Source organism: Gopherus flavomarginatus, chromosome 5, assembly GCF_025201925.1.
Source record: "Gopherus flavomarginatus isolate rGopFla2 chromosome 5, rGopFla2.mat.asm, whole genome shotgun sequence".
Taxonomy (NCBI): domain Eukaryota; kingdom Metazoa; phylum Chordata; order Testudines; family Testudinidae; genus Gopherus; species Gopherus flavomarginatus.
In genome coordinates this window covers 17,197,371-17,220,444 of record NC_066621.1, presented here as the reverse complement: position 1 = coordinate 17,220,444, position 23,074 = coordinate 17,197,371, and the positions used below count along the sequence as shown (strand labels likewise).

The 23,074-nt window shown below is 46.7% G+C and overlaps 1 protein-coding gene and 1 pseudogene across 1 annotated transcript; both read right to left on the bottom strand.

Annotated features, from left to right (window-relative positions):
* Positions 1-4,605: 4,605 nt before the first annotated feature.
* On the bottom strand, positions 4,606-11,909 carry LOC127052960 (gastricsin-like). The gene is made up of 9 exons (XM_050957113.1): positions 11,854-11,909; positions 11,221-11,371; positions 10,671-10,788; positions 9,111-9,229; positions 8,248-8,447; positions 7,430-7,552; positions 6,863-7,006; positions 6,276-6,378; positions 4,606-4,758 (listed from the first exon to the last, which is right to left on the bottom strand). The coding sequence occupies exons 1-9, from the start codon at positions 11,907-11,909 to the stop codon at positions 4,606-4,608; spliced, it is 1,167 nt and encodes a 388-aa protein (XP_050813070.1).
* A 3,713-nt stretch (positions 11,910-15,622) lies between these two features.
* LOC127051457 (pepsin B-like) lies at positions 15,623-22,992 on the bottom strand (annotated as a pseudogene).
* Between the last annotated feature and the right edge of the window lie 82 nt (positions 22,993-23,074).

The following is a 23,074-nucleotide window of genomic DNA, read 5'->3' as shown; positions in this document are numbered from 1 at the left end:
TCCCTGGGTTTTTTTTTCTTTCCTCCCCCCCCCCACATAACTTTTCTTTTAAATTTTTCATTTTTACTATATTTTCCCGCAAAATTGATTTTCATGGGGAAAGTTTTAAGAGGTATTGAGGCCTCTTTTTCTTCAGGGTTTGTACAGCGCCAAGCACAGCAGGGGTCCAGATCTGAGACCAGGGATCCTAGGTGCTATTTCAATACGAAACAAAATAATAATAATAATTAATAAATCATAGTTAATAATGAATCATAATAAATAGAGATGAGACAAACAGGGAAATACATCCGGGACATTTCTTCACACCGGAGTCTGGTCTCCACTACAGCCCTCTTTTGTTATAACTACATCGCTTAGGGAGTGTGAAAAATTCACACCTCTGAGTGATGTAGTTATACCAACCTAAGCGCTATGTCAGTGAGAGAGCTTCTCCTGTCCCCAGAGGCGGATTAAGATTTATTGGGGCTCTTGGCACGAAGAACATTTGGGCCCCTCACACCCTGGGGGCCCCGGGGTGCCAGAGCCAGGGACGTCAGTGGGCTATGTCTTCCCACACTTTTGAAAGTGGGAGGGCCATGCCTGTCTACTTTATAACATGAGTGTAGTAGCCTCAGGCAGGCACAGAGCAGTGGCCGCATGGGCATAGTTCAGGGGGAAAAGAGGCATTGCCCCCCCAAAGCTGCAAGCCTCAGGCCAGAGGCAACAGGAGGAGTGGTGCTGTACATGGTTGCTGCCTTGGGCACAAATCCCAGCCGGCAGCGGGGCAGCCTGTCACTGGGAGCAGGAGGGACCTGGTGGCGGGCAGCCTGGCAGCGGGAGGCCAGGAGCCAGCTGCAGACACTGAGCAAGCCTGGGCAAAGTGCGGTGGCCGCTAAGGCTGGGCCAGTAGCAGTGGGAGCTGTCCTGGAAAAGCCCTCCCTGTCCAGCTTCTTGCTGCCTGTGACCTTCCCGGGGCTCCCCACTGCCTCCAGCCAGGGCAGGGCCTCCTCTCCCTGCTGTGTGTCTGCAGACCCCAGGGAGGTGACAAGAGGCTGGAGAAGAGCCCTTGCCCCTGGGTCCCACCAGCAGCATCGTGCCTTGGCGGGGCGGAGACACAGGCTGGTGGCTGCTTTTGGACACCCCAGCCCCCGTCCAGGGCAGGTGGAGGGTCCAGAGCGCCCCACAGCAGCCTAAGCTCCCTGGGCAGTTCTTACCACTGCCTGTCTCTGGCTTCTGGCCTGGCCAGGGGGCAGGGCTTTGTAGGGTGACCAGATGTCCCGATTTTATAGGGACAGTCCTGATTTTTGGGTCTTTTTCTTATATAGACTCCTATTATACCCACCCCCTGTCCCAGTTTTTCACATTTGCTGTCTGGTCATCCTAGGGCCTTGGGGGGAAGAGGTGGAGCAGGGGCGGGGCCGCAGTGGAAGAGGAGGTGCAGGGGGCAGAGCCACAGTTCTGGCGCCACTGTCCCCCCACTTCTACCCAGGTTCCAGCGTTCCTATGAGGACTCTCAAATTGGCTGGGGGCCGTGCATTAATGCGCCACTGCCTGTCACATAGCTACTGCCTCTCGGGGAGGTGGATTAACTAAACTGATGCGAAAGTCTTCATTAAAGTGCTACAGCAGCATTTTAAGTGTAGACATGCCCTGGGCCTGGTTTTTAAACACCTCACAAGTCACCTCACAAGTCAATGGGGGCTGCACGTGCTTAGCACCTCTGCAAATCAGACCTAAACAGCCAGCTTTCCAAAGGCGCTCGCCTCCCATTTAGGCCTCTCACAAGAAGCTGTTAGCGCTTCAAAAATGCTCTCATTAGCTCCCATTGTTCTCGCAGGGTGGGAGAAGTCTCTGTTGTTCTCAGTGGCTGCTGCTGAGCCCTTTTGCAAGTCTGAGGACTGGTCTACACTTCAAAAGCTGCACCGATGCAGCTGCACCGCTGTAGTGCTTAAGTGAAGCTGCTCCAGAAACTCTCCCGTCAGCATAGTTAATCTATCTCTGTGAGAGGCAGTTGTTGTGTCAGTGGGAGACGCTCTCCCGCCAGCATAGCGCTGGCTATACCAGGGATTAGGTCAGTTAAACTACATCACTCGGGGGTGTGGATTTTTCACACCCCTGGGCAGCGTAATTATATCGATATAGGTCTGTAGTGTAGCCCTGGCCGGAGTATTTTTATTAGGTGTCTAAATGAGTGCTGGGCTCTTTTGAATCATTTCCCTGCCACTGCAGAGCCTCGGGCACTGGTGCACCTGAGTCCCTCCTGTTCCCTGCCTGCAGCACATAGTAGTCTAGTCTCCCGTGGTTTAATTTCAGTGGGTGGGTCTAGTGGGTGGGTGGTGTTGGTGGCCTTCGGCAGGAGTTCTCAAACTGTGGGTTGGGACCCCATTTTTATGGGATCACCAAGGCTGGTGTTGGCCCTGGGCCCCAGCAAGTCTCGAGCACAAGCTCCACTGCCCAGGGCTAAGGTTATGTGCCCCCCGCCCCTCCCTGCATGCCCAGGGTGGTGGGGCTCAGGCAGACTCAGTCTTTGGTCCCCACTCCTGGGGTTGTGTTGTAATCTTGTTGTCAGAAGGGTGGGGTGGTCACGATGATATGAAATTTGAGAACTACTAGCCTAGGGTGGCCAACTAGCAAGTGTGACAAATTGGGGAGAGGGTAATATGGTCCTATATAAGACAAAGTACCTGATATTGGGGCATCTGGTCACCCTATGGTGGCCTGTGCTATATAAGAGGTCAGACTACATGAGCTGATAGTTCCTTCCCAGCCTTTTGATTCTTTGACTATAAAAACGGGGCTATAGTGTGTGGTTGGCCTGTGGAACTCCATGCCACAGGAGGTAATAGAGTCAAATACCAGCGGTTAGATTTTTTGTAAAGGATGGGATACTTTTATGACCAGTATTAATGTCTGTCATTATGCAGATAAGATCCCATGTAAACTGATCACTGCAGGGAGCTGGAAGGAAGTTCCCCCTCCCACTTGTAACCCTGCCCAAGAGCAGTGTGGGAGAGTTCCCCATCATGTGACGCATCAGGTGTTGGATTTAGCAGGAAGCGGGAGACTGGGTTTCATAAACTGTTCACCTGATCCAGTTTGTGTCATACCCCAGTGCACGCTAGTGAAATTAAAGGCATTTTTGTCTTCTCTTTCCCCTAAATATCGCTATGACTATAGGGTCAGATCTCACTGCAACTGTCTGCAGCTGTCCTGCTGCTTCACCAAGTTGGTATTGCAGTCTTTGCTGTACAGGTTACTTCTGGTCACCCACTCGGTTGTATGCAGTATTGTTGTAACCCTGTTGGTCCCAGGATATTACAGTGACAAGGCGGGGAGCAGGAGATTTTTTTTTACTCTCTCATCAACAGAATTTGGTCTAATAAAAGAGCCACCTTGTCGCCCTTACCACTAGAGTATCAGTTAGGCCGCTAGATGGCAATATAGCAGCATTGATATCACCTTACATAAGACATTGCCTACAGTTACCATCTTCTCCAATTGTCCTATAGGACAAATATCTGGACATTGCAACATCTAGATGTGGGGTTGCATGTTGGGATAGATTCCAATACCTCCAAACTTTGGGGAAGTTCAAATCCAGAGTCAAGTCATGAAGCTCTGCCCCGCTCTGCTCCCCAATTATTTGCAAATACACATGAATGATTAATGAAAAATTCATGCACGCACTCAGATATTTGGGCACACTTAATGAATTGTTCAGGAACAACTTGTGAATAGCTTTGAGCAGGGGGTTGGACTAGATGACCTCCTCAGGTCCCTTCCAACCCTGATATTCTATGATTCTATGTGATCATTCCTGTGTATTTGTGGCAAAGCCACAGACACTCCCATAGGCTAGTGAACAATCGGCGACTGCTCAGGGGTTCGAGAATGCTGTGCAAGCTGTTTGCAGGGCAATTCTGCATTAAGGTCCCGATTCTGCTGTGCATTTAAGCACATGCTTGAACATGGACCTCAGTGGGACTTTAGCATGTGCTTAAATGCTTTGCTGTTTGAGGGGGTCTTAAAGCAATTCTGTGGGTCATACTGCTGCCTCAGCAAAGTGATCATTTATCTGTGATAGCAGAGCAAAGGTTGCTGTACTCTTCACTGGCCTTTTGATGAGAAGCTGGCAGCAGCGTCTCCTTCTTCCAGACAACAGAGTGGCAAAGATCCACGGGGAAAAGATAGTATGTATGTTGAGGCAGACCATGAAAGGGAAAGGAAGGGGAACTTGCAGCATGGAGAGACTGAGGCTATAGAGACCCCAATAACCTCTCCCAAACTCTTTGTGGCAGGTGCTGAGTGTCAGCTTGGCTGCTGTTATCTGACCTTGCGGACCATTACAGGTAGAACCTGAGCATTGTAGCAATACGTGTTGCTCTCTCGCACCCCCTTGGGCAGGAACAGACTTTGAGACAGACTTTGAGGCATGCATGACAGACTTCGAGGCATACATTGCTTTTAATGATTTATTGCAGCAAAGGTTATTATTACTGTTTGAAGGAAGGAAAAAGAGAGCCGAGAGGAAGGTTAGTTCAGAAGGATCCATCCACAGGAACTGAAGGGTGTGGGAAAAAACAGACAAGCTGCCCAGCCCAGCTCAAGTGATGATCTGGAGGTCTAGGCAACGGCAGCAAAACCAATTCTGTTGTTGCCCATGTCACAGACAGAGTAGTACTGCCTGAGGAAGACGTCTCCCAGGATCCAGAGGGGCTGCCCGTTCTCAGAAGGCAGGTACGTGGGCTCAACCCCAACGGAACAGTAACCATTGTTCTGTGAACCAAAGAGGTAGGACATGATGAGTGAGACTCAGAAGGGTTGGGACATCATGAGCACAAGGTAGCCCTGGGTGGAAAACTGAACAAATTACATCCAACTCGTATAAACACTCCCCTGTTTCAGCGCCCTCTGCGGGGATTGAGAGAATGCAAGTGACAGGCTGGCCATTACACAATGAGCAAGGAGAAGAAAAACAGGTGACTGCAGCATCCCCAGGCCCATACAGCTCTGCTGACACCCTCTTCCTTGCAGGAGCCAGCTCAGAGCTGCCCACCTCATCTGTAAAATGCGCCACAGGCTTGTTGCTGCCAGCCTGATATGTGATTTATTTATTATATTGCCACAGCGCCCACAATGGGCTACACATACTCCAAACACACAAGGAGAGAGGATCTCAAACTTCTGCCTTCTCTATACCCACTGTTTGCGTAGCATCAGCCTCCTCTCTGCCACCCCATCCAACCTTCCAGCACTGTAGCTAACTAACTCCCGCAATATGGGTGTGGTTTTTAAAAGGCCCAGCTGCTGGAATCTGGAGAAAGCATGCAAGTCTAAGCTTTTCTTTTTTTTTTTAAAGTACATTTCGAGTTCTCATGGTTGCAATGAAAAGTTGAAAACATGAAGCAAATGGGCCTTAAAGGCTCAGAATTCAATAGGCAAATAAAAAGCACCCGAAATGTATTGTTTTAAAATTCTCAGGATTTGTAAGTGAATTTCATGATATTTGCAGTCTCACACATGATTTTTATATGCTGGTGGCTGGCAATACTGAAAGTTTCTCTCTATCTAGGTATTTATACCTCACTCACCACAGCTTTATCTGAACTCCTCACAAACGTCTATTTTATATAAACAAAGAGTCAGATTCTCCATTGTTGTCTATGCAGCTACACCAGTTTACACCAGCTGAGGATCAGGTGCAAAGAAATCTGTTATTCCTACTCTTCTGTTCCACCTGTCATGATTCTTTGCAGCTCCGAGTCTGGTAATCTGGAACTAACTGCTTGTGCTTGCTCTTCATTGATTCTCCATCTCATGCCCAGACTCAGCTGGAAACATCCCTTTTCTCTTTTGCCTGTGTCAGCTAATTTTTTCCTCCCTCTCCTAGTGATTATTTAGTTGTGTAAAATTATTTGGAACACAGTTATTGTGTGAAGAAGGCTATGCTAAACTAAGTTATATTAACATGCATTCAATTTTATTCTATTGCATTGCATTGTACTGTAGTGCATTGCATTGTTCCATACTGCTTCGCAGTGCACTGTAATATACTCTGTTGCATTGCATTAGTCTATATTGCAGTGCATTGTACTGTACTGCATGATACCGCGTTGCATTGCTTTGCATTCTGCTATGTGGCACTGTAGTGCACTGCACTGTATGATATCATATCATCAGAAATATTTCCACACTGTCCTATTACTGACTAAGAATCACGGCTCTCCTCTCTGTCGATTAGATTCTAAAGAGATATCAGAGGAGCTTGTCCCTTCCAAACCCATAATACGTACGTTGAGGATGTAGGCCGAGGGAGGCAGAGGAAATGAAACTCCATTGATGGTAAAGGAAATGGTGGGCAAGCTCTGGACACTGCTGCAGTCAACCACATACTGTGAAAAGAAAGGCAAGGTCATCTGAACAGCCTGTACCAGCAGAGAGCTGGGACTCTGGGAGGGACACTGTAGCACTGACCATGAGGAGGTTCCCCAGCCTTCACAGTGCACTGAGCACTTTTGGCAGATAGAAAAGCTGATTATCAGCTTCATTCCTTCCTCTACCCAGGCTCTCATAAGCACTGGGGGGGCGTACTCAGCCTCACCAGGCCCAATGTGCTGTGCTTCTCAATTCCTGGCATTCCATGAGCATAGAGCAGTGGTTCTCAACCTCTTAACCATTGTGGGCCGCATATGCAGCTCTCTGTGTGTTATGTGGGCCTCATCCACACAATATATATACTACCTCTATGACCCTGAGGACCTCACATGGGCCACAGCTGTGTGCTGATTGGGCCTCAAGTAGCCAGAGGACCACGGGTTGAGAATTACTGGCATAGGGATACCATCAGTGACTCTGTAGTGCAGCTGCTCCACCTATCTCGCCGTACTTATTCTCTTGAGCACCTACATCCTGCAGGAAACTGTTCATGAGCTGCTGTGGGACGGTGAGGAGAGAGGTCCCTGTGTCCACGATGGCCCGGCAGCCCTGGCTGCACGACCCTGTTGCCTGTCCACCGATGGCGAACCTAAGGAGGAGAAAAATGCAGCTGGGCTCACGGTGCAAACGTTGAGCCAAGTGTGAGAGGTTCCCCATATACACTAATGGCTTAAGGATCCTTACTCAGCATTGCCTACCTGCTAGGAAGCCAGGCTCCAGTACTAGCTCTTGGGCCAACTTATGCATTGTGTCGCACCCCCGAAATCCCACTGAGCTCAGTGGGAAAAGTATGAGTCAAAACAAGAATTCAGCTCCTTATTTTGAACCCCTAGAGCCATGAGTTTTCCTTGCTCATGGGGGCATCAATGCATTTTATACTGAGGATGATAAAGTCCCCTCCTGAGCTGCGTGCAAGGGTCAGACCGAGCAATATGGCCCCATATGTTCAGTTGCAGAAGCCCACTACAGACGATGAATGATTTTGAAATTAGAGATCGGAAACTCAACTCACTCATCAATGCCGATCTGCCAGTATAGCTCTTGAGTGACGGGAGCCCAGTAAATCTGCCTGGAATAAAGGCTGCTGTCCACTCCTCCAAAAACGACCTCCCCACTGTATTGAGAGGTTGACTGGCTGTGAGCACAAAGGGAAAGGATCAGCTACACACAGTAATCTCTAAATGATCTAGCAAAGACACTGTATATCTGGCGGGATTAGAGGCTTTCAGTAGCTCTCCAGACTTAAAAGGACAAGAACATCATTCCCTGCCTGGTGATGGGGATTTGTCAGCATACAGAAAAGCCCCTTCTTGTTTGTCTTTGGTTTCCCAGCAAAGCACATGGGTCTGAGACAGATCGACAGTTAACACGGGGATGGGATTTCAATTCAAGGTAACTTAAATGAAAACACGCAAAAAAAGAAAGCATGTCCCTCTGGCTATTGACATTACCTACATTCACAACACAATACAGCCAAGGCCAGTGGAGTACAAGGAAGGGAGCGCCACATGGGCCATCACAATCGACACTGGTTACATCAAAAGTGATGATGTCCTTGGTTAGCATTTCTACAACTGACTAAGTTACCAATGAGAAGAGAAAGGAGACACAGAGAGCGAAGAGTGGTTAGCTGAGGCAGAGAGAAACAGAGGGAAAAAGAAAAATAAAGAAAAAGAAAGACAAAATAAAAAAAAAGACAAAGCAGGGAGAGAGACATGAGAAAACACAGGGAGATGGATCCAGTGTGAGCGATTTGGGGCCTGGACTGCCTTTATTTCTTGTCACTAAAATAAATAATAGGATAGATGGATGGTTCGATTGCTCTGTTACCTGCTCAGATGGAAACTGAAGATTGGCTGAGAAAGCAGGTTTTCCTGCAGCATCCCTTGCAAAGCAGTGGTAGCACCTCCTACCGCCAGGCTAGAGTAAGCCATACCCAGAATGCCGTCAAACTGAGCATAAATGAAGTTGGTGCCAGGCTCGTTTTTGCTCAGACCGAACTCCTGGTTGGTGACGGCGATGTTCTGGAGCTAAAGAGAGGGCGGGAAAGTGTCACTAAGTCTGTTTGCAGTGGTGGTGTAGCCATGTCAATCCCAGAATATGAGAGAGATGAGGGAATAGCTTTTACTGAACCAACTTCTGTTGGTGAGAGAGACACGATTTTGAGCTACACAAGAGTTTTGGGTAGGCTGAAAGCTTGTCTTTCTCACCAACAGAAGTTGATCTAATACCAGATATCACCTCACGCACCTTATCTCACTGATACAACCTGTGAGGTATGGAGAGGTAGAATGCTTCATGATTGTCCTATGGCCAAGTGGCCTCACTAATGCCATTCTAAGGTCTCCTTGTCACCATTTCCACTAGTGGTGGGAGGGGGGGCGCAGGGAGCAGAGTGGCTACCACAGCAGGAAGGACGAGGGGAAGCTTCCTCAGCGGTAACTCACATCAGTACTAAGGGATTGTGAAAGGCCTCAGATTAGTAGCCACAATATGCCCTGGGGCCTGGTTCTCCTCTCACTCACACCAGAACAACTCCATTGTGAGAGGGAGGGAAGGCCTAGGGATTCGTGGCGGAGTGCCGCCCCAGGGTTCTGTGTTGGTAGGTTTCAGCCAGAAAGATCCTAATGATTGTTAGTCATCACTAGACTGACTCACTCGACGGATTGTTGTGTCACAGAAATAACACTTACTGTCATGATGTCATAGCAGAAAAACCCGGTGAGACTGCCACTGCTATACTGCAAGGAGAAGGTCTGCCCATTGGATGAGTAGGTGGAGGACTGGTTGGGGTTGAATCTTGCATGATTGCCTAGAAACACAATACAATTTTACCACTAGTTGTCCCCCCATCTTGCTTTCCAAATAAATTTGTATTCATACATTCTGTGGTCTCAGAGTTAGAGGATAGAAGTGGGAGACCAGAATCCTGGGTTTAATTCCTAGCTCTGAAGGGTTGAAGTTAGGGTTGCCAACTTTCTAATTGCACAAAACCAGAAACCCTAGCCTACCCCTGCTCAGAGGCCCCACCCCCTTCCCCAAGGCCATGCTGCCACTCACTACTTTCCCCTTCCCTCAATGGCTCACTCTCCCCCACCCTCACTCACTTTCACTGCGCTGGGGCAGGGGGTTGGTGTGTGGGAGGGGGTGAGGGCTCTAACTGGGGGTGCAGGATCCGGGGTGGGATCAGAAATGGGTTCAGGGTGCTGGAGGAGGCTCCAGGCTGGGGCAGGGAGTTGAGGTGCAGGAGGGGGTGACGGCTCTGAGATGAGACTGGGAATGAAAGGTTTGGGCTGAAGGAGGGGGCTTCAGGCTGGGGGTGGGGCCGAGGGATTCGGCATGCAGGAGGGGGCTGTAAGTTGAGGCAGGGGATTGGGGTGAGGAGCAAGGGCTCTGGGCTGCGGGTGTGGTCTCTGGGGTGGGGCCAGGGATGAGGGATTTGGGGTACAGGAAGGGGCTCTGAGTTTGGGGGCACAGGCTTGGCTCAGGGCTGTATCAGGGGGTTAGGGCTTGGGGTTGGGACATGGGCTCACCTCAGGCACTCCCGGTCAATAGTATAGTGGGGCTAAGGCAGGATCCCTGCTTGTCCTGGCTCCACGCTGTGCCCCAGAAGTAGCCAACAAGTCTGGCTCCTAGATGAGGGGGCTAGAAACTCCATGCGCTGCTGTTGCCCACAGGCACTGCCCCCACACCACACACCTGCCAGCTCCCATTGGCTGCAGTTCCTGTGTGGAGCCAGTGCTCGGGGTGGGGCACAGTGGGTGCCAGGACAGGTAGGGACTAGCCTGCCTTAGACCCGCAGCACCGCCAATCAGACTTGTAATGGCTTGGTCAGCAGTGCTGAGCAGAGCCACCAGGGTCCTTTCTCAATGGGGTGTTCCGTTCGAAAACCGGACACATGGCATCCCTAGCTGAAGTGGGGGAGCTGGGAGCCCTGACTCCAGGGTTCTATTTCTGCTCCATCCCTCTGGTTACCCATCTATATATTGGAGGTAATAACACTTCCTGATGCCTGGAAAGTGTGTTGCAGCCATCTGGTGAAAGGGCCAGGAATTTATGATTCATTATAGGGGCTATTATAAAGAGATCGGCCTTCAGAATCCAGTTGGTTGTGGCTCTTGACTGATGAGAATTCAGTATGAATTCAGTTTCTCAGGAATCGAGCTGTCCTGAGGACATGTCTGTGCATTAACTGAAGGCTCTAATCACCTAGAAGCAAAATTCTTAAAAGACGGCCGGGATGGATTACTCACTGCAGGCCTGGCTCTGGCAGTACACAGATGGCACCCACAGGTTGGATGAGCCGGTGTCGAAGAGGACCAGGAAGTTGTGGGGAGGGGTTCCAATACTGATCTCCCCATAGTAGGATGCCTAGAGAGGGCACATTGCAATATGAATTTCAACAAAGGTTCTCCCAAAGAGGATGGTGAGCTGGACTGAGTTGTGGTGTAACTCCCCGTGCAGCCAGAGAGTTACACCAGAAATAATGCTGGACCCTTGTACACTCTGGAGAACAGACAGTAATCCCCAAATCAGATAAATTTCCTGTTTCTTCAGGATGGTCACTGAGGGCTGGGTGCTCACAAAGGGAATGGGAGATTTGAGTTTCAGATGCACCCTTTGGCCAAATGAGCATGAAATGTGACAAGATGCCTGTCAAAGATCTTGCAAGTTGGGGGCATCTTCTCTGGCACATGGTACAAGCCATGTCCCTTAAAGATAATGTATCCTGTGGTGACAGGGCCTATGGAAGAGAGATGAACAGAGAGTGATTTGTGTAGAAAGAAAGAAACCATTACTCACACCCATATACACCATTGGTTCAAAAGCAACATTGTACTCATTGAAACGGTACTTGCTTGCTGGATCGGTTTTGTGGTGCTTCAGATATTCCACCAGCACTCCCTTCTCCTTCATTACCTCTCGGATAGTCTTGCCTTTCTTGAGGGTCAGTCTGCACAGAATGAAGAGAAGAGGCCAGGGACTCAGCAGGGAAATTGCTCATCCTTCAAGCATTTGTCCTTTTAGGGACCTACCATGATGCTGTTCCCTACATTTGGGTCCCCCCACCGCTAATTATGTTGCCACTCACAGGGCTTGAGAAGTTGTGGCAATTAAAGGTTAGCCATGAACTACCACTCACTATAGACAGGGACTGTTGTGTTTAGTATCATGTCAGCAGCTGATAGTTAATTGTAGAGTTTGCCCTTGGGTTAAACATGACTAGCTGGTGCAATGGCCTTGTCTTCACTGAGAGTTTAACATAGTATTAGTTACCATGGCTCTTCAAGGGTGACTTCCAGCATGACCTACTCTGCTAGTGATAAAGCCAGGTGCTGCCTTGCTGCATACATGTGCACTGCTCCAGCTATCTGGCTGGCTAGTGAATTACTCTGACCGCAATCACCACCGTAGCCTCTGAGCTGAGATATTCACCTCACCAGCCCCTCTGAGAGCTGGAGGCAAACCAGGGCCAGGATGAGCCACTTCATGGTGACTGGTTTCTCTACGAACCAGCTCCTATATGGGACACTTTGGGTACTGCAGCAGAAGTGAGTTGAAGTCTAGCATCCCTACTTTTACACCCTGGGCATTGTCCCATGGTGCCCTATCTGTTTACACTTCAGTTTCCCATATCACTGCACTCACCCAAGGGCAAACCTTTGTGTGTGTTTTCTTTCCTTAAGTATGCTGAGAAAGTCCTTTACAGCGCCACTGACCTTTCAGTAAAAGCAAGTATTGCCAGTTACAGTAGCATGAGGTGATTAGAATCTGATAAGGGGGGGACAAACTTGCTGATAAATTAGGAAGAAAATTGGAGTGATCAAGAAGTCAAAAGACTCAGGTATTTTAGTCACCTCAGTCCAAAGTTTCTTTCAGAAAATAAAACATCCACTAGATGGTGCATGTTTATAAAATTAAGTGAAATGGATTTTATTTATGAGATACTTCACTAGAGTTTAAATATTTTAGTCCTTGTCCATGTTGTGAGGTGAATTGTGTTCTCATTTAAACCAAAAAGAGTCTGGAGTAACGGCACTGAAGATAATGGCATTATAGCCAGATTTATACCCTCAATCAGAGCATTCAGCTCCTGCGGCTTTTAAACCATGTAGATGAAAATAACATGTTTTTTAAAATGTTAATGTAAAATATTTGTAAAGTATGTAACTCAGCTGAAGCAAATTCAGCCCTCAGGCTCCCCTCCTTACACACTTCTTTAGTATAAATGTTTGGTCAAGAGAAGAGAAAGAAGTACAAAGTTTGCTCACCTGGGCAGTTCATGAACCAGCTCCATTCCTGAAACAGGCTTGCTCTGTTGGCTGCAGCTGGGTCCTGCTCAGACCTCAAGAGCATCTCTTAAACCGTCTTCTCCTGATGTCCCAGCTACCTCCATTGATTAGGCATGGGAATCAGTGCAAAGGATTCTGGAAACACACCCAGAAAGGGTTGGTGGGTGGCTGAATGTGGAAGGGATCAGGGGAATAAGAAATACTGAATCTGTTTGTAATTGTATCACATAGGAAACCCCACTATAGTAGTGCGAGATCAAACCTTCCAGAACATGGTAATATCAATCATCAGTTATACATAATAAGCAGGCTGTTCCTGGTGCCTTGAGCCCATGATACATCTCTCAAAAGAGTGTGATCAGTGAGCCAAAGCCAGCTTTCAGTTACACTCATGTCACACGCTGAAGTAGCAGAAGAGATAGGAGAACACCTGGTCTCTGTTCCCCATTTTGTCACTGATTCACAGTGTAATCTCAGGCAAGTCAATTCCATGTTCTGTGCCATGGTTTTGCCCATTGTAAACTATTTACCTCCTTGCAGGGAAGAGGAGAAATTATCTCACTATTGAGATCCAAAGATGAAAGGCCTCTGTCTCTGCAAAGTATTAATAGAACCTTCACTCTCCCCCATGGGTCTTTAGAGTTAACTTTTCAGTGTTAGTATTTGAAGACAGAATGGATTCTCCTGCTGGGCCCTGAGCAATCTTTACCCCAGTTTAGGTGAATACAGCCAGCTGCTGAGGCTGGAATTTTCAAAGGAGTGTAATGGAATTAGGAGCCCAAATCTTACTGGCTTTCACTGGGGTTTGGACATCTAGACCTTTCAGACTCCTTGGAAAATCCCACCCTGAATGCATAGGACCTGATGTTTATGTGCAGAAAAGCACTGAGGTTTTAAGACGATAAAGGGATGTTCATGTCACTGCTCTGTCTGCACATCCAACACCTCCCAAGTTATGCATATTTCCATGTGGACGGGTTGCTGAGGATTTCCATGATGATGCTAAATGGTGTATATGATGGCTCACTCTGTTTCCTCTCTGCTGTAGTACCTAGCCAAATTAGCCTGCAAGCTGCTTGCAGCTGATGAACCAGGTGGGACAGGGATCGTAAAGCCATTCGCCCAACGCTGTGATTCTGTTAGTAATAAAGAGACAGACTATGAGGACTGAAGAGGAGTCATAGAGTGAGGCTAGCAGTTCAGAACCAAAGCCAACTTGTCCCGAAGTTTGGGTGGCTTAGAACTTTCCTCTCCCCAATTTAGGCTCATCTCGAACTGAGAGCAACTGTTCAGGATGAAGTTTTTCAAAAGACCTTCAGACAACCCCTAAAATTATATCCATACATTTTCACCTCTACGTTTTTGTGTGTGCGCATGCAAACACCTGGACTTGTGTGTGCAAACTGCATTTACACATGAAAATCAAACAGTTCTGTATGTTGCGCCCTGATCTAAGCAGTCACACGGTAACAGCTGACATTTTTTCAGCTGCGTTGCAGCTGATAATCTCAATGCACTCTACAAACATTAACTAATTTAAATCTCTCAATCCCCCATGAGGTCAGTCAGTGTTATCCTTGTTTTACAGTAGGGAAAATGAAGCCCTGATAAGTAATGGGTCAAATCCTGAAAGGTGCTGAGCACCTGCAACTCCCATTGAATTCGATGTGAATTCAAGGTATTCAGCAGGTTTAAGATGTGATCTCAAGTGGTCACACAGGGAGTCTAAAGTAGATCAGGAAACTACAGCCCAATTGTCCTGAGCCCTAATCTTGTGCCTCAACCACAAGGTTTCCCCTTCCCCAATCCGTTTGTGTGCAAAGATGCAAGGGCCAGATCCTCAGCTGGTGTAAAGTGGCTCAGCTCCACTGAAGTCAGTGCAGTTAGGTTGATTTACACTAGCTGAGGTTCCAACCTGATATTTGTCCATGTAGAAACATAGACCTGGAAATCCGCTAGTGCCATTTCAGAGGCTGTTTTGGAAAGTCTGGCCCTTAAAATTAAAAGTCAACTAGGAAGGACCATATTTTCCATAATGTTCAGTTCCCATTTAAACACCTACATGAAATGGCAAGAGTTTTACAAGTGCTCAGCGCAGAGTAGCACCCATTATTCCCAACAGGAACATACTGGAGATTTTCCACTGTTCGCATTGGGAAGCTACTGAGGTCCCTGCTATTTTGAAAGTCTGGCCAGAAACATATGACAGAGGGATTAATTTGCCTCTTTATACCCACTGATTAGTTTGTGTGCAATAAGAAGGCTGCAAGACTCAGAAATAAACGGCTGTGCTAAATCTTTACTCAACAAAACGCCAAAGAAGACAAGAGATAATTTGACTCATTGCCATTTTCTTGCAACAATAGATGTAGAGAGCACTGATTAATATACAAAAGCAGAAGGCAGGTTCACACAGTACCCATGGTACATTTAGAATGATACACTCTGTCCATATAAACTTGGTATGATTCCATCAGCATCCAGGAGAGAAGATTAGGCAGGAGAGGGAATGGTGTGGTCCTTTCCAGCTGACTCCTGGCTGATGGGGCAAAGCCCGCTCTGTTGATGGCCATGTCATAGACAGAAGACCATTCCTTGAGAAGGACATCACCCAGGATCCAAAGAAGTCACCCGTTCTGAGAAGGCAAGTAAGTGATCTCAACCTCTGCCATGTTTCTGTAAGAGAGAAAACAGAGAGGGGCAGCTTCAGTGCTGTGATTTGACTATGTAGCCTAAACCCTGAAGCCCTGGCATAAGCACCAGGAGATTTAAGTGGCTTTGATGGGAGCAGGAGCAGGTTCCTAGAAAGTCACATTGCTAGAAGACTAACTCCATCATTTAGAGAGCTGTTAGAAAGGACAATCTAACAGAGCTGCAGCATGGGGGAAAGGTCTCTGAATCTGCACCGAAACTCAAGGAGGCAGAGGGAACTGGGATCCATTAATGAAGAAGGTGATGGTTAGCATGTTCTAGACATTGCTGCAGTCAACCATGTTCTCTGGAAGCAAAGAGACAGAGGGGTTAAGTCTAACAAATGAGAACAGAGGATGCCCTTGCAGTGCCTATCAACAGAGGAGATTGGCACTTCCAGGTATCAATGTTTCTATCCAGCAAAGGGGAGAAATCACCCTGCTGCACTCTGCCATCACACGGGCAGCAGCTTCTTCAGCATCACACATGCTCCCTTGCCCCCTGCCTTGCATGGGAACAGCAGCAAGGTTATGTTCACCAAGCCTGCTTCAGATATCCTGCTGATTTTACACTGGGCCAGCTGAGGTTAGTCAACATAACTCCTCAGGCTTCAGCAGAGCTACGTGGATGTACACCAGTCAGTGATAGGCCCCCTGGGCTTCAGTAGATTTATTTTTGATTTACAGCAATATAAGGGAGGTCAGGATCTCTCTCTCCAAATTTAAACTCAGAGAAGGACATTCTGAACTTACTTGCAAATGTAGTTAATGTTGTTACCAGCTTTAAGCCTCCAGCTCCTGGGCTCCTCTATGAATCTTTGCCTGAACATACCACAGCCCAGCTTTATGGTCTTGGAGTCCTTGTATCATGCCTTGCAAAAACCCTCACAGGACTTCCTCAGTATCTGTGCAAACCGCTCGTAGCACCTACATCCTGGTCGTTCTGCTGAGCACCTACAGCCTCCAGGAAGACCCTCATGTACTGCTCTGGGTTGGTGAGCAGAAACGTCCTGGTGTCTACAATAGCCTGGGCTGGCAGCGTTGGCTGCACCAGCCAGTCACCTGCTGTCCAATAGTGAACCTAAGGAGGGAAGCCCAAGAGATTTCACTGTACACGTCTGTCAGCCACTAGAATGCCTCTGATGCAGGCTGAGCCAAGAGCACAAGGCTTCTGATTTTCAACCTGCAGTTCAGAGACCCTTATTCTATAGAGCCAAGCACTGTCATGGGCCCTGATTCAACACAGGGCAGAAGCACTCACTTAACTTTCAAGGCATGCTTACCTCCCTCTCTGTTCATCAAAGCATGCAGCTAACTTTAAGGGCTTTCATGTATCTAAAGTCCAGGACATGCTGAAGAACTTTGTTGAACTGGGGCCTAGGATAGAAGCTTTTTATCATTACTGGCTCCAAGCACCTTTTGAGAGTGTCTGAAATCCAGATCCCGATGCCAAGCTCACCTGGGCCAAGTTCAGACCACTCTTTAAGCAGTAATCCCTCCATTTTATCTTGAGGTTGGCACAGGGGTTTCTTCCTTTGTTCTGCCTCCTGCCCAGAGAGAATGGGTTGACACAGGGCAGCTGACTCCACTGATGACATCTGGAGAGCCTCCCCAAAGGACAATAAGAAGGAAAAGTTCATGCCCACTTTGATAACAGGGATTTGCTAACAGGACTTACTCCTCAGTACTGAACTGACAGTAATGGATGTCCATGTAATCTGACCAGGGAAAGGCTGAAGGTTAACACCTCCAAACATGATGTCCCCTCCATAATTATACGTTGGCAGACACAGAAGACAGACAAGCAACATTTGGTGATATAGAGAATTATAGCAAGAGACACAGAGATCTTACCGGGAGAAATGGAAATTGTAGATGGGTTCAGTAAGCTGGCTCTGCTTTGTACCATCTCCTGCATAACTGTGTTGTGTCCTGCTATCACTAAGACAGACTAAACCGTTCTCCAAATCCCATTGAAATAAGAATAGCAGAAGGGGCTGGAAAGCTCATCCTCATTCAGAGCAAATGCCTGGTGTTTGCAGGGCCGTCCTTAGGATTTATGGGGCCCTAGGCAGTATTATTAAACTGGTGCCCCTATGCCGGATGGCAGCCCAAGCTCACAGCCTGGTGGGGGAGGGGGAGGAGGGACTTGACAGCAAAGGATAATGAGATGCCCGGCCTGCCTCATGGTGGCGGAGAGTCACAGTTCCCCACAGAGACTTCCATGCACTCTCCCTCATGCAGAATGGACATGAAGAAAGTACCTAATTAAAAGCACTAAAATTTGGGAATAAAAACTGTCAGTCACAGGTTTTTTGATATGCCCTGAAGTTTGTCAGAGATTTATTTGCAAAAACTTCATAGTAAGGGTGAGTCAGCTGTCCTGCTGAATACAACATTACATATAATGGAATACATGATGCAGCTCTTCTCTGTTTTACATTTCTTCATCAGTATTTCTAAGTTGAATTTATATTTTAAATGTACTCAAATCTTAAGCCAGCATTCCAAATTACTACATATTTAACTCATTGAAACAAAGACTTTCTTTTAAATTAATCAGAGAGGTTTAGTGTGTTCATAACAATGTTCATTGCTTTTAGAAAAAGGGAACAGTAATTTACTTTGTGTGATCTCCATAACAAGAGACATGGTTATGAAATTTCACCAACTTTAAAAAAATATGTTTCCAAAGATTTTAGGTATAACAAGGATTTTGTCTTACTAAGGTACTGATTTTGCTGGAGGGTTCTTTTAAAACTAGTTTGTCGGATAGTCAGAAGTAAAGAAAGGGAACTCTTTGTCCAGCTATCTGGAAGGGAAGGACTGTTGTCCCTTTAAGGGCTCTCTTCAGTGGGGAGTGGGGGGAGAGGTGGTGAAGGGATGGACAGAAAGAACAGGAAGACTTGGAAGCACTTTTTTTTTAACTATAGTAATTAAAATGTGTATTTTAGATAAGGGAGGTCTTTTGAAGGATTTATTTAAAAAACTATGTGTGAAGATCCACACATTTAAGGCTAAAGATGATTGTGCATCTAAAACTCTATGCAAGCATTTTTTAGAAATGTGATTTTATAATCTTCACCAGCTCACTAATGAAATATTTTTAAAGCAAATTTTAAACTAAGGTCCTGTAGACTGACATGTTCTGTGTAAATATTACATTAATGCACAACTGTTTTTGTCAGTAAAGTCAGAAACTGACAGTATAAAAATTTATTTGGGCATAAGCTTTCGTGGACATCTGATTAAATGGGTTCTAGTCCACAAAAGCTTATGCCCAAATAATTTGTTAGTCTTTGAGGTGACACAAGGACTCGTCCTTGTTTTTGCTGATACAGACTAAAATAACAGGACTATCACTCTGAAACCTGTCAGTATATACCTTGGGGTTGGCAAATGCCTGTTAAATGGCTTTATTACCCCTTGAATGTCTCTTTAACAGTTTCAATGTTGTGCTAATAGGTCTGGCAGGCTGGAGGTTTTTTCACTTTTAACTACTAGATTCCCTCCCAAGGAAGACTCACCAGGCTAGAGCAGCCATCTGTGGGAGCCTGCAGGAAAGGTCAAAACAGGGATAGGAAAACAAGAGGGTGGACACTAAGACCCAGTGGTGCCCCAAATTTTCAGGTGCCCTACGCAGCTGCCTATGTTGCCTATGCCTAAGAACGGCCCTGGGTGTTTGAGGACAACGTTCTGGACCTAGAGGGGAAGAAAATAATTGCTCCCAACTAGAATTTTACACAAAATTATGGTAACTTAATAAAATGACTGTCTCATTATTAAGGGTAAGTGATGCTCAAAAAAATGAGATAAAGCATCTCACAAAGGTTAGATGCTGATCTGATGCTTTTCTTAACAGCTGCATATACTTGATCTGGGGCAGGAGTTAGTGGAGACCACACTGTCTCAGAGAAGAAAATTCAAGACCATTATATAGACGAAAAACAACAAATAAATATCTATATCTTTATATATACAGACACTCCCTGGGTTACGCAAGACCTGACTTACTCAAATTCGCACTTATGGAAAAGTTCCATAAGCCAGAAATAGGATTTTCAAGTTGCAGAAATTTTTGCGTAACATATGGGTATACGTTTCGGGCTTACACAAAATTTGAGTTACTCAAGGCTTTCCGGAACGGAACTATTGCGTAAGTTGGGGGGCATCTGTATAGCTGTGGAACTTATGCCTAGTAATGGTCAGTGTAGCTAACATTATTCCTAACTGACCCACGCCCTGGTTAAGTCAGAGCTTGGCTCCATGAAAAAGTTGCACTAGTTTAACTTAAAAAGCTTTTAAAACCAATTTAATTAAACCACTGCAAACCCCTCGGTGAATGCTCGTTTCGATAAACAGTTAGCTTTATTTCAATGTAGCTTAAGCAAATTAAGCCAGGCTTATGTTTCAAAGATAGCGAGGTCAAATGATTGTGATCCAAATGGCTGCTCAGAACAGAGAAAGCTCCTATCAAAATGTCAGACCATGGGCATGTTCTCTCTTTGCTTCAGAGGGGTTAATTTGCTGCTCTGGATCTTATGTATCTGTACAGCATCTAGCACAATAAGCCTCAGGGCCGCCCAGAGGATTCAGGGGCCCTAGGACAAAGCGGGGGAGCTGCGGCACTTGTACTCACCCCTGCGGTGGTCCGGGTCTTTGGTGGTATTTTGGCGACTGGGGGTCCTTTAGTCACTCCGTGTCTTCAGCAGCACTGAAGGGCCCCCCCTGCCACCGAAATGCTGCCAAAGATCCGGACTGCCGCCAGGCCAGGGCACACGGGGCCCTGCGGGGCCCGGGGCAAATTGTCCCACTTGCCCCCCACCTCCGACGGGCAGCCCTGATAAGCCTCAGTTTCAATTCAGGCCTCTAAGTGCTACTGTAATATCAATATTAAGTAATGATAACGACAACAAGGCCTCTAGGGAAAATCCTTCACCTTATGAAAGTGCCCTGGAATCAAACCACCCTGATTTTTAGATCTCATCCAATGGACCCCACACATATTGAGTGGAACATAATAGCAGAAAAGCCACATTGCACCTTCTAGGAATTTCTTTTCTGTAGAGGTTCTTATCCCATGCTCATCATTACAGTGTCTGAGCACCTTCTAGTAGTGCAGTAAGTGACGACGTGCTTTGGACACAGACTGAACCACGTTGTATACTGTAATATCTAATCTCTCTCACACTCTCCAGGCCAGACGCCCCTTTTAACTGGTGCCCAAAGGCCAATTAACTAATGCTGCATTCATGGCTGATGGAGTTTTCTCGTCCATTCACTGGTAAAGGATGAAGTTTTAGTAGCCAGCTCCCCACCATCAGCTTCATCAAATAACAGAAACTTCCTCTGTCCTGAATCCTCAGCCACTCCGGCAGCTCATTGGTGCTGTCTGCTTCTGTCTGCGCTGCACCACCGAATCCTGAGTGCATTGAAGTCAACGGCAGAACTCCCAGAGACTTCAATGGGGGCAGGGTTTGCACAGCTTCTGCTCATGGTTTCTTCTAGTTCATCGCTTCTTTAAGGCTGAGCTTGTGTTTCTGTATTATGTTCTGCACTGGCAACGTGTGAAACAGTAACGGGTCTCAAGCAAAACTAAATCTACAGAGGTGCAACTATGAGAAGGCAGGGGCACCACAAATCACTCCACTGGTTAGGATAGTCTTGTCTAGAAACAGAACCAGAGCCTCAGGACGTCCATGCAGTGTTACAGCATGTGAATTATACTGGCATTAGAAAAGGTTCAGAGAAGGGCAACTAAAATGATGAGGGTTTTGGAAAGGGTCGCATATGAGGAGAGATTAAAGAGGCTAGGAATTTTCATCTTGGAAAAGAAGATACTAAGGGGAGATATGATAGAGATATATAAAATCATGAGTGGTGTGGAGAAAGTGAATAAGTTATTTACTTGTTCCCATAATATAAGAACTAGAGGCCACCAAATGATATTAATGGGCAGCAGGTTTAAAACAAATAAAAGGAAATTCTTCTTCACACAGCTCACAGTCAACTTGTGGAACTGCTTGCCTGAGGAGGTTGTGAAGGCTAGAACTATAACAGTGTTTAAAAGAGAACTGGATAAATTCATAGTGGTTAAGTCCATTAATGGCTAGTAGCCAGGATGGGTAAGGAATGGTGTCCCTAGCCTCTGTTTGTCAGAGGGTGGAGATGGACGGCAGGAGAGAGATCACTTGATCATTACCTGTTAGGTTCACTCCCTCTGAGAGACACCTGGAATTGGCCACTGTCAGTAGACAGGATACTGAGCTGAATGGACCTTTGGTCTGACTCAGTATGGCCATTCTTATGAATACTGTACATGCATAAGGAACATAGAGGGTCCTTCCGTCCTTCACCACAACCACATTTTGTCCTGTTATGCCCTCTCCCATCTGAGAATTTCAGAATATATTACAATCATCAGTGAATGAAGCTTCCCTGTGTAAGTTAGGTAACTATCAGCCTCTCCATCACAGCTGTGCAAAGAAAGAGAATTCAGAACTTTGGTTTCCAATAGGAATATAGGAGGAATTCTCCATTGTCCTCAAAGGGTCTGTCTACACTGCAATGTAAGCCCAAGGTTAGTGGGATTCAAGTCAGCTCACCCTGGTTTAAAAACTCCAGACCTTGAGCATCTACACCACTAGTTCCCAAACATTAACAAACCCGTGAACCCCTTTCACTAAAATGTCAAGTCTCACGAACTCCCTCCTAAAAATGACTATATTTCCAGGGATTTTCTCCTTTACCTGAGCATAAATTATAAAAGCAGTGATCTTGGAAATCAAAGAGTATCAGATGTGAAACAGCATGAAGGTATTTAAGAAGCGAACTTAAGAGTTCCTCCTACACAAGCATTCAGGTCTTAAACAGTCCAGGCAGACAACACATGTTACAACAAAGCTTAAACTTGTTCTTCATAAGAAGTTTAAAAACAATACTAGCTGACAATTTCATTTTAAAAACAGCAAAAAATATCCACTTCCCTTTCCATTTCTTATAAGGAGTCTTGAAGTTTAAATCTCCTCAGTGTGATCGATATACTTGCTTTTATCTGCTGGGCTCTTGGAAATCCAGGGGCTCTGGGCTGCTGGCCCCATGCTGTCCGGAGTCCCTAGGGACAGCTCTGTCCACCATTAGGGAATTTTTTCCCGAGAACCCCCAGTAATATTTCACCAACCCCCATTTGGGAACTACTGATCTACACGGATGGTTAACCCTACTTTAAGTATTTTCTAATCTGGGTGCAAACCTGGAGCTCTGGTGCGCACACTGTAGCACGCAGACACGCATCAAATCAACCATTCCCTGGACTTCCCAGCACCCTGCTGAAATGTGGCTGTTCTAGTCCTTTCACTGTGGTGTAGAGTGGGAAATCTTGCCTGTCCACCCAGCGTGTTACAGGAAGTTTGAACAGCCCACCAAGACAACCTGCCGGGCCGCCATTTTGTTCTGTGCGCTCCCATCTACAGGTGCCAGCAACATGGAGGAGGAGCCTTTTGAAGAGCTTCTGTGGCTTGCGCGTTCACTTCTGTGTCAGGAAACGGGCAGCGCTTCCATGACTTACTGGTGGACATTTTGACAGCGGACATTTTGACATCAGCAGACATGAACTGGCTGATGTGGCTCAACACAGCCGGTATAGCCACTGATGCCCCCTGTGCAGACCAGCCC

Excerpts from the sequence above, each read along its gene's own strand:
- LOC127052960 (XM_050957113.1), bottom strand. The coding sequence starts at position 11,909 with ATGAAGTGGCTCATCCTGGCCCTGGTTTGCCTCCAGCTCTCAGAGGGG. Across the intron at positions 11,372-11,853 it reads CTCTCAGAGGGGCTGGTGAG|ACTGACCCTCAAGAAAGGCA; the intron begins GTGAATATCTCA and ends CATTCTGTGCAG. Across the intron at positions 7,553-8,247 it reads TTCAGTTTCCATCTGAGCAG|CCAGTCAACCTCTCAATACA; the intron begins GTAACAGAGCAA and ends TTGTGCTCACAG.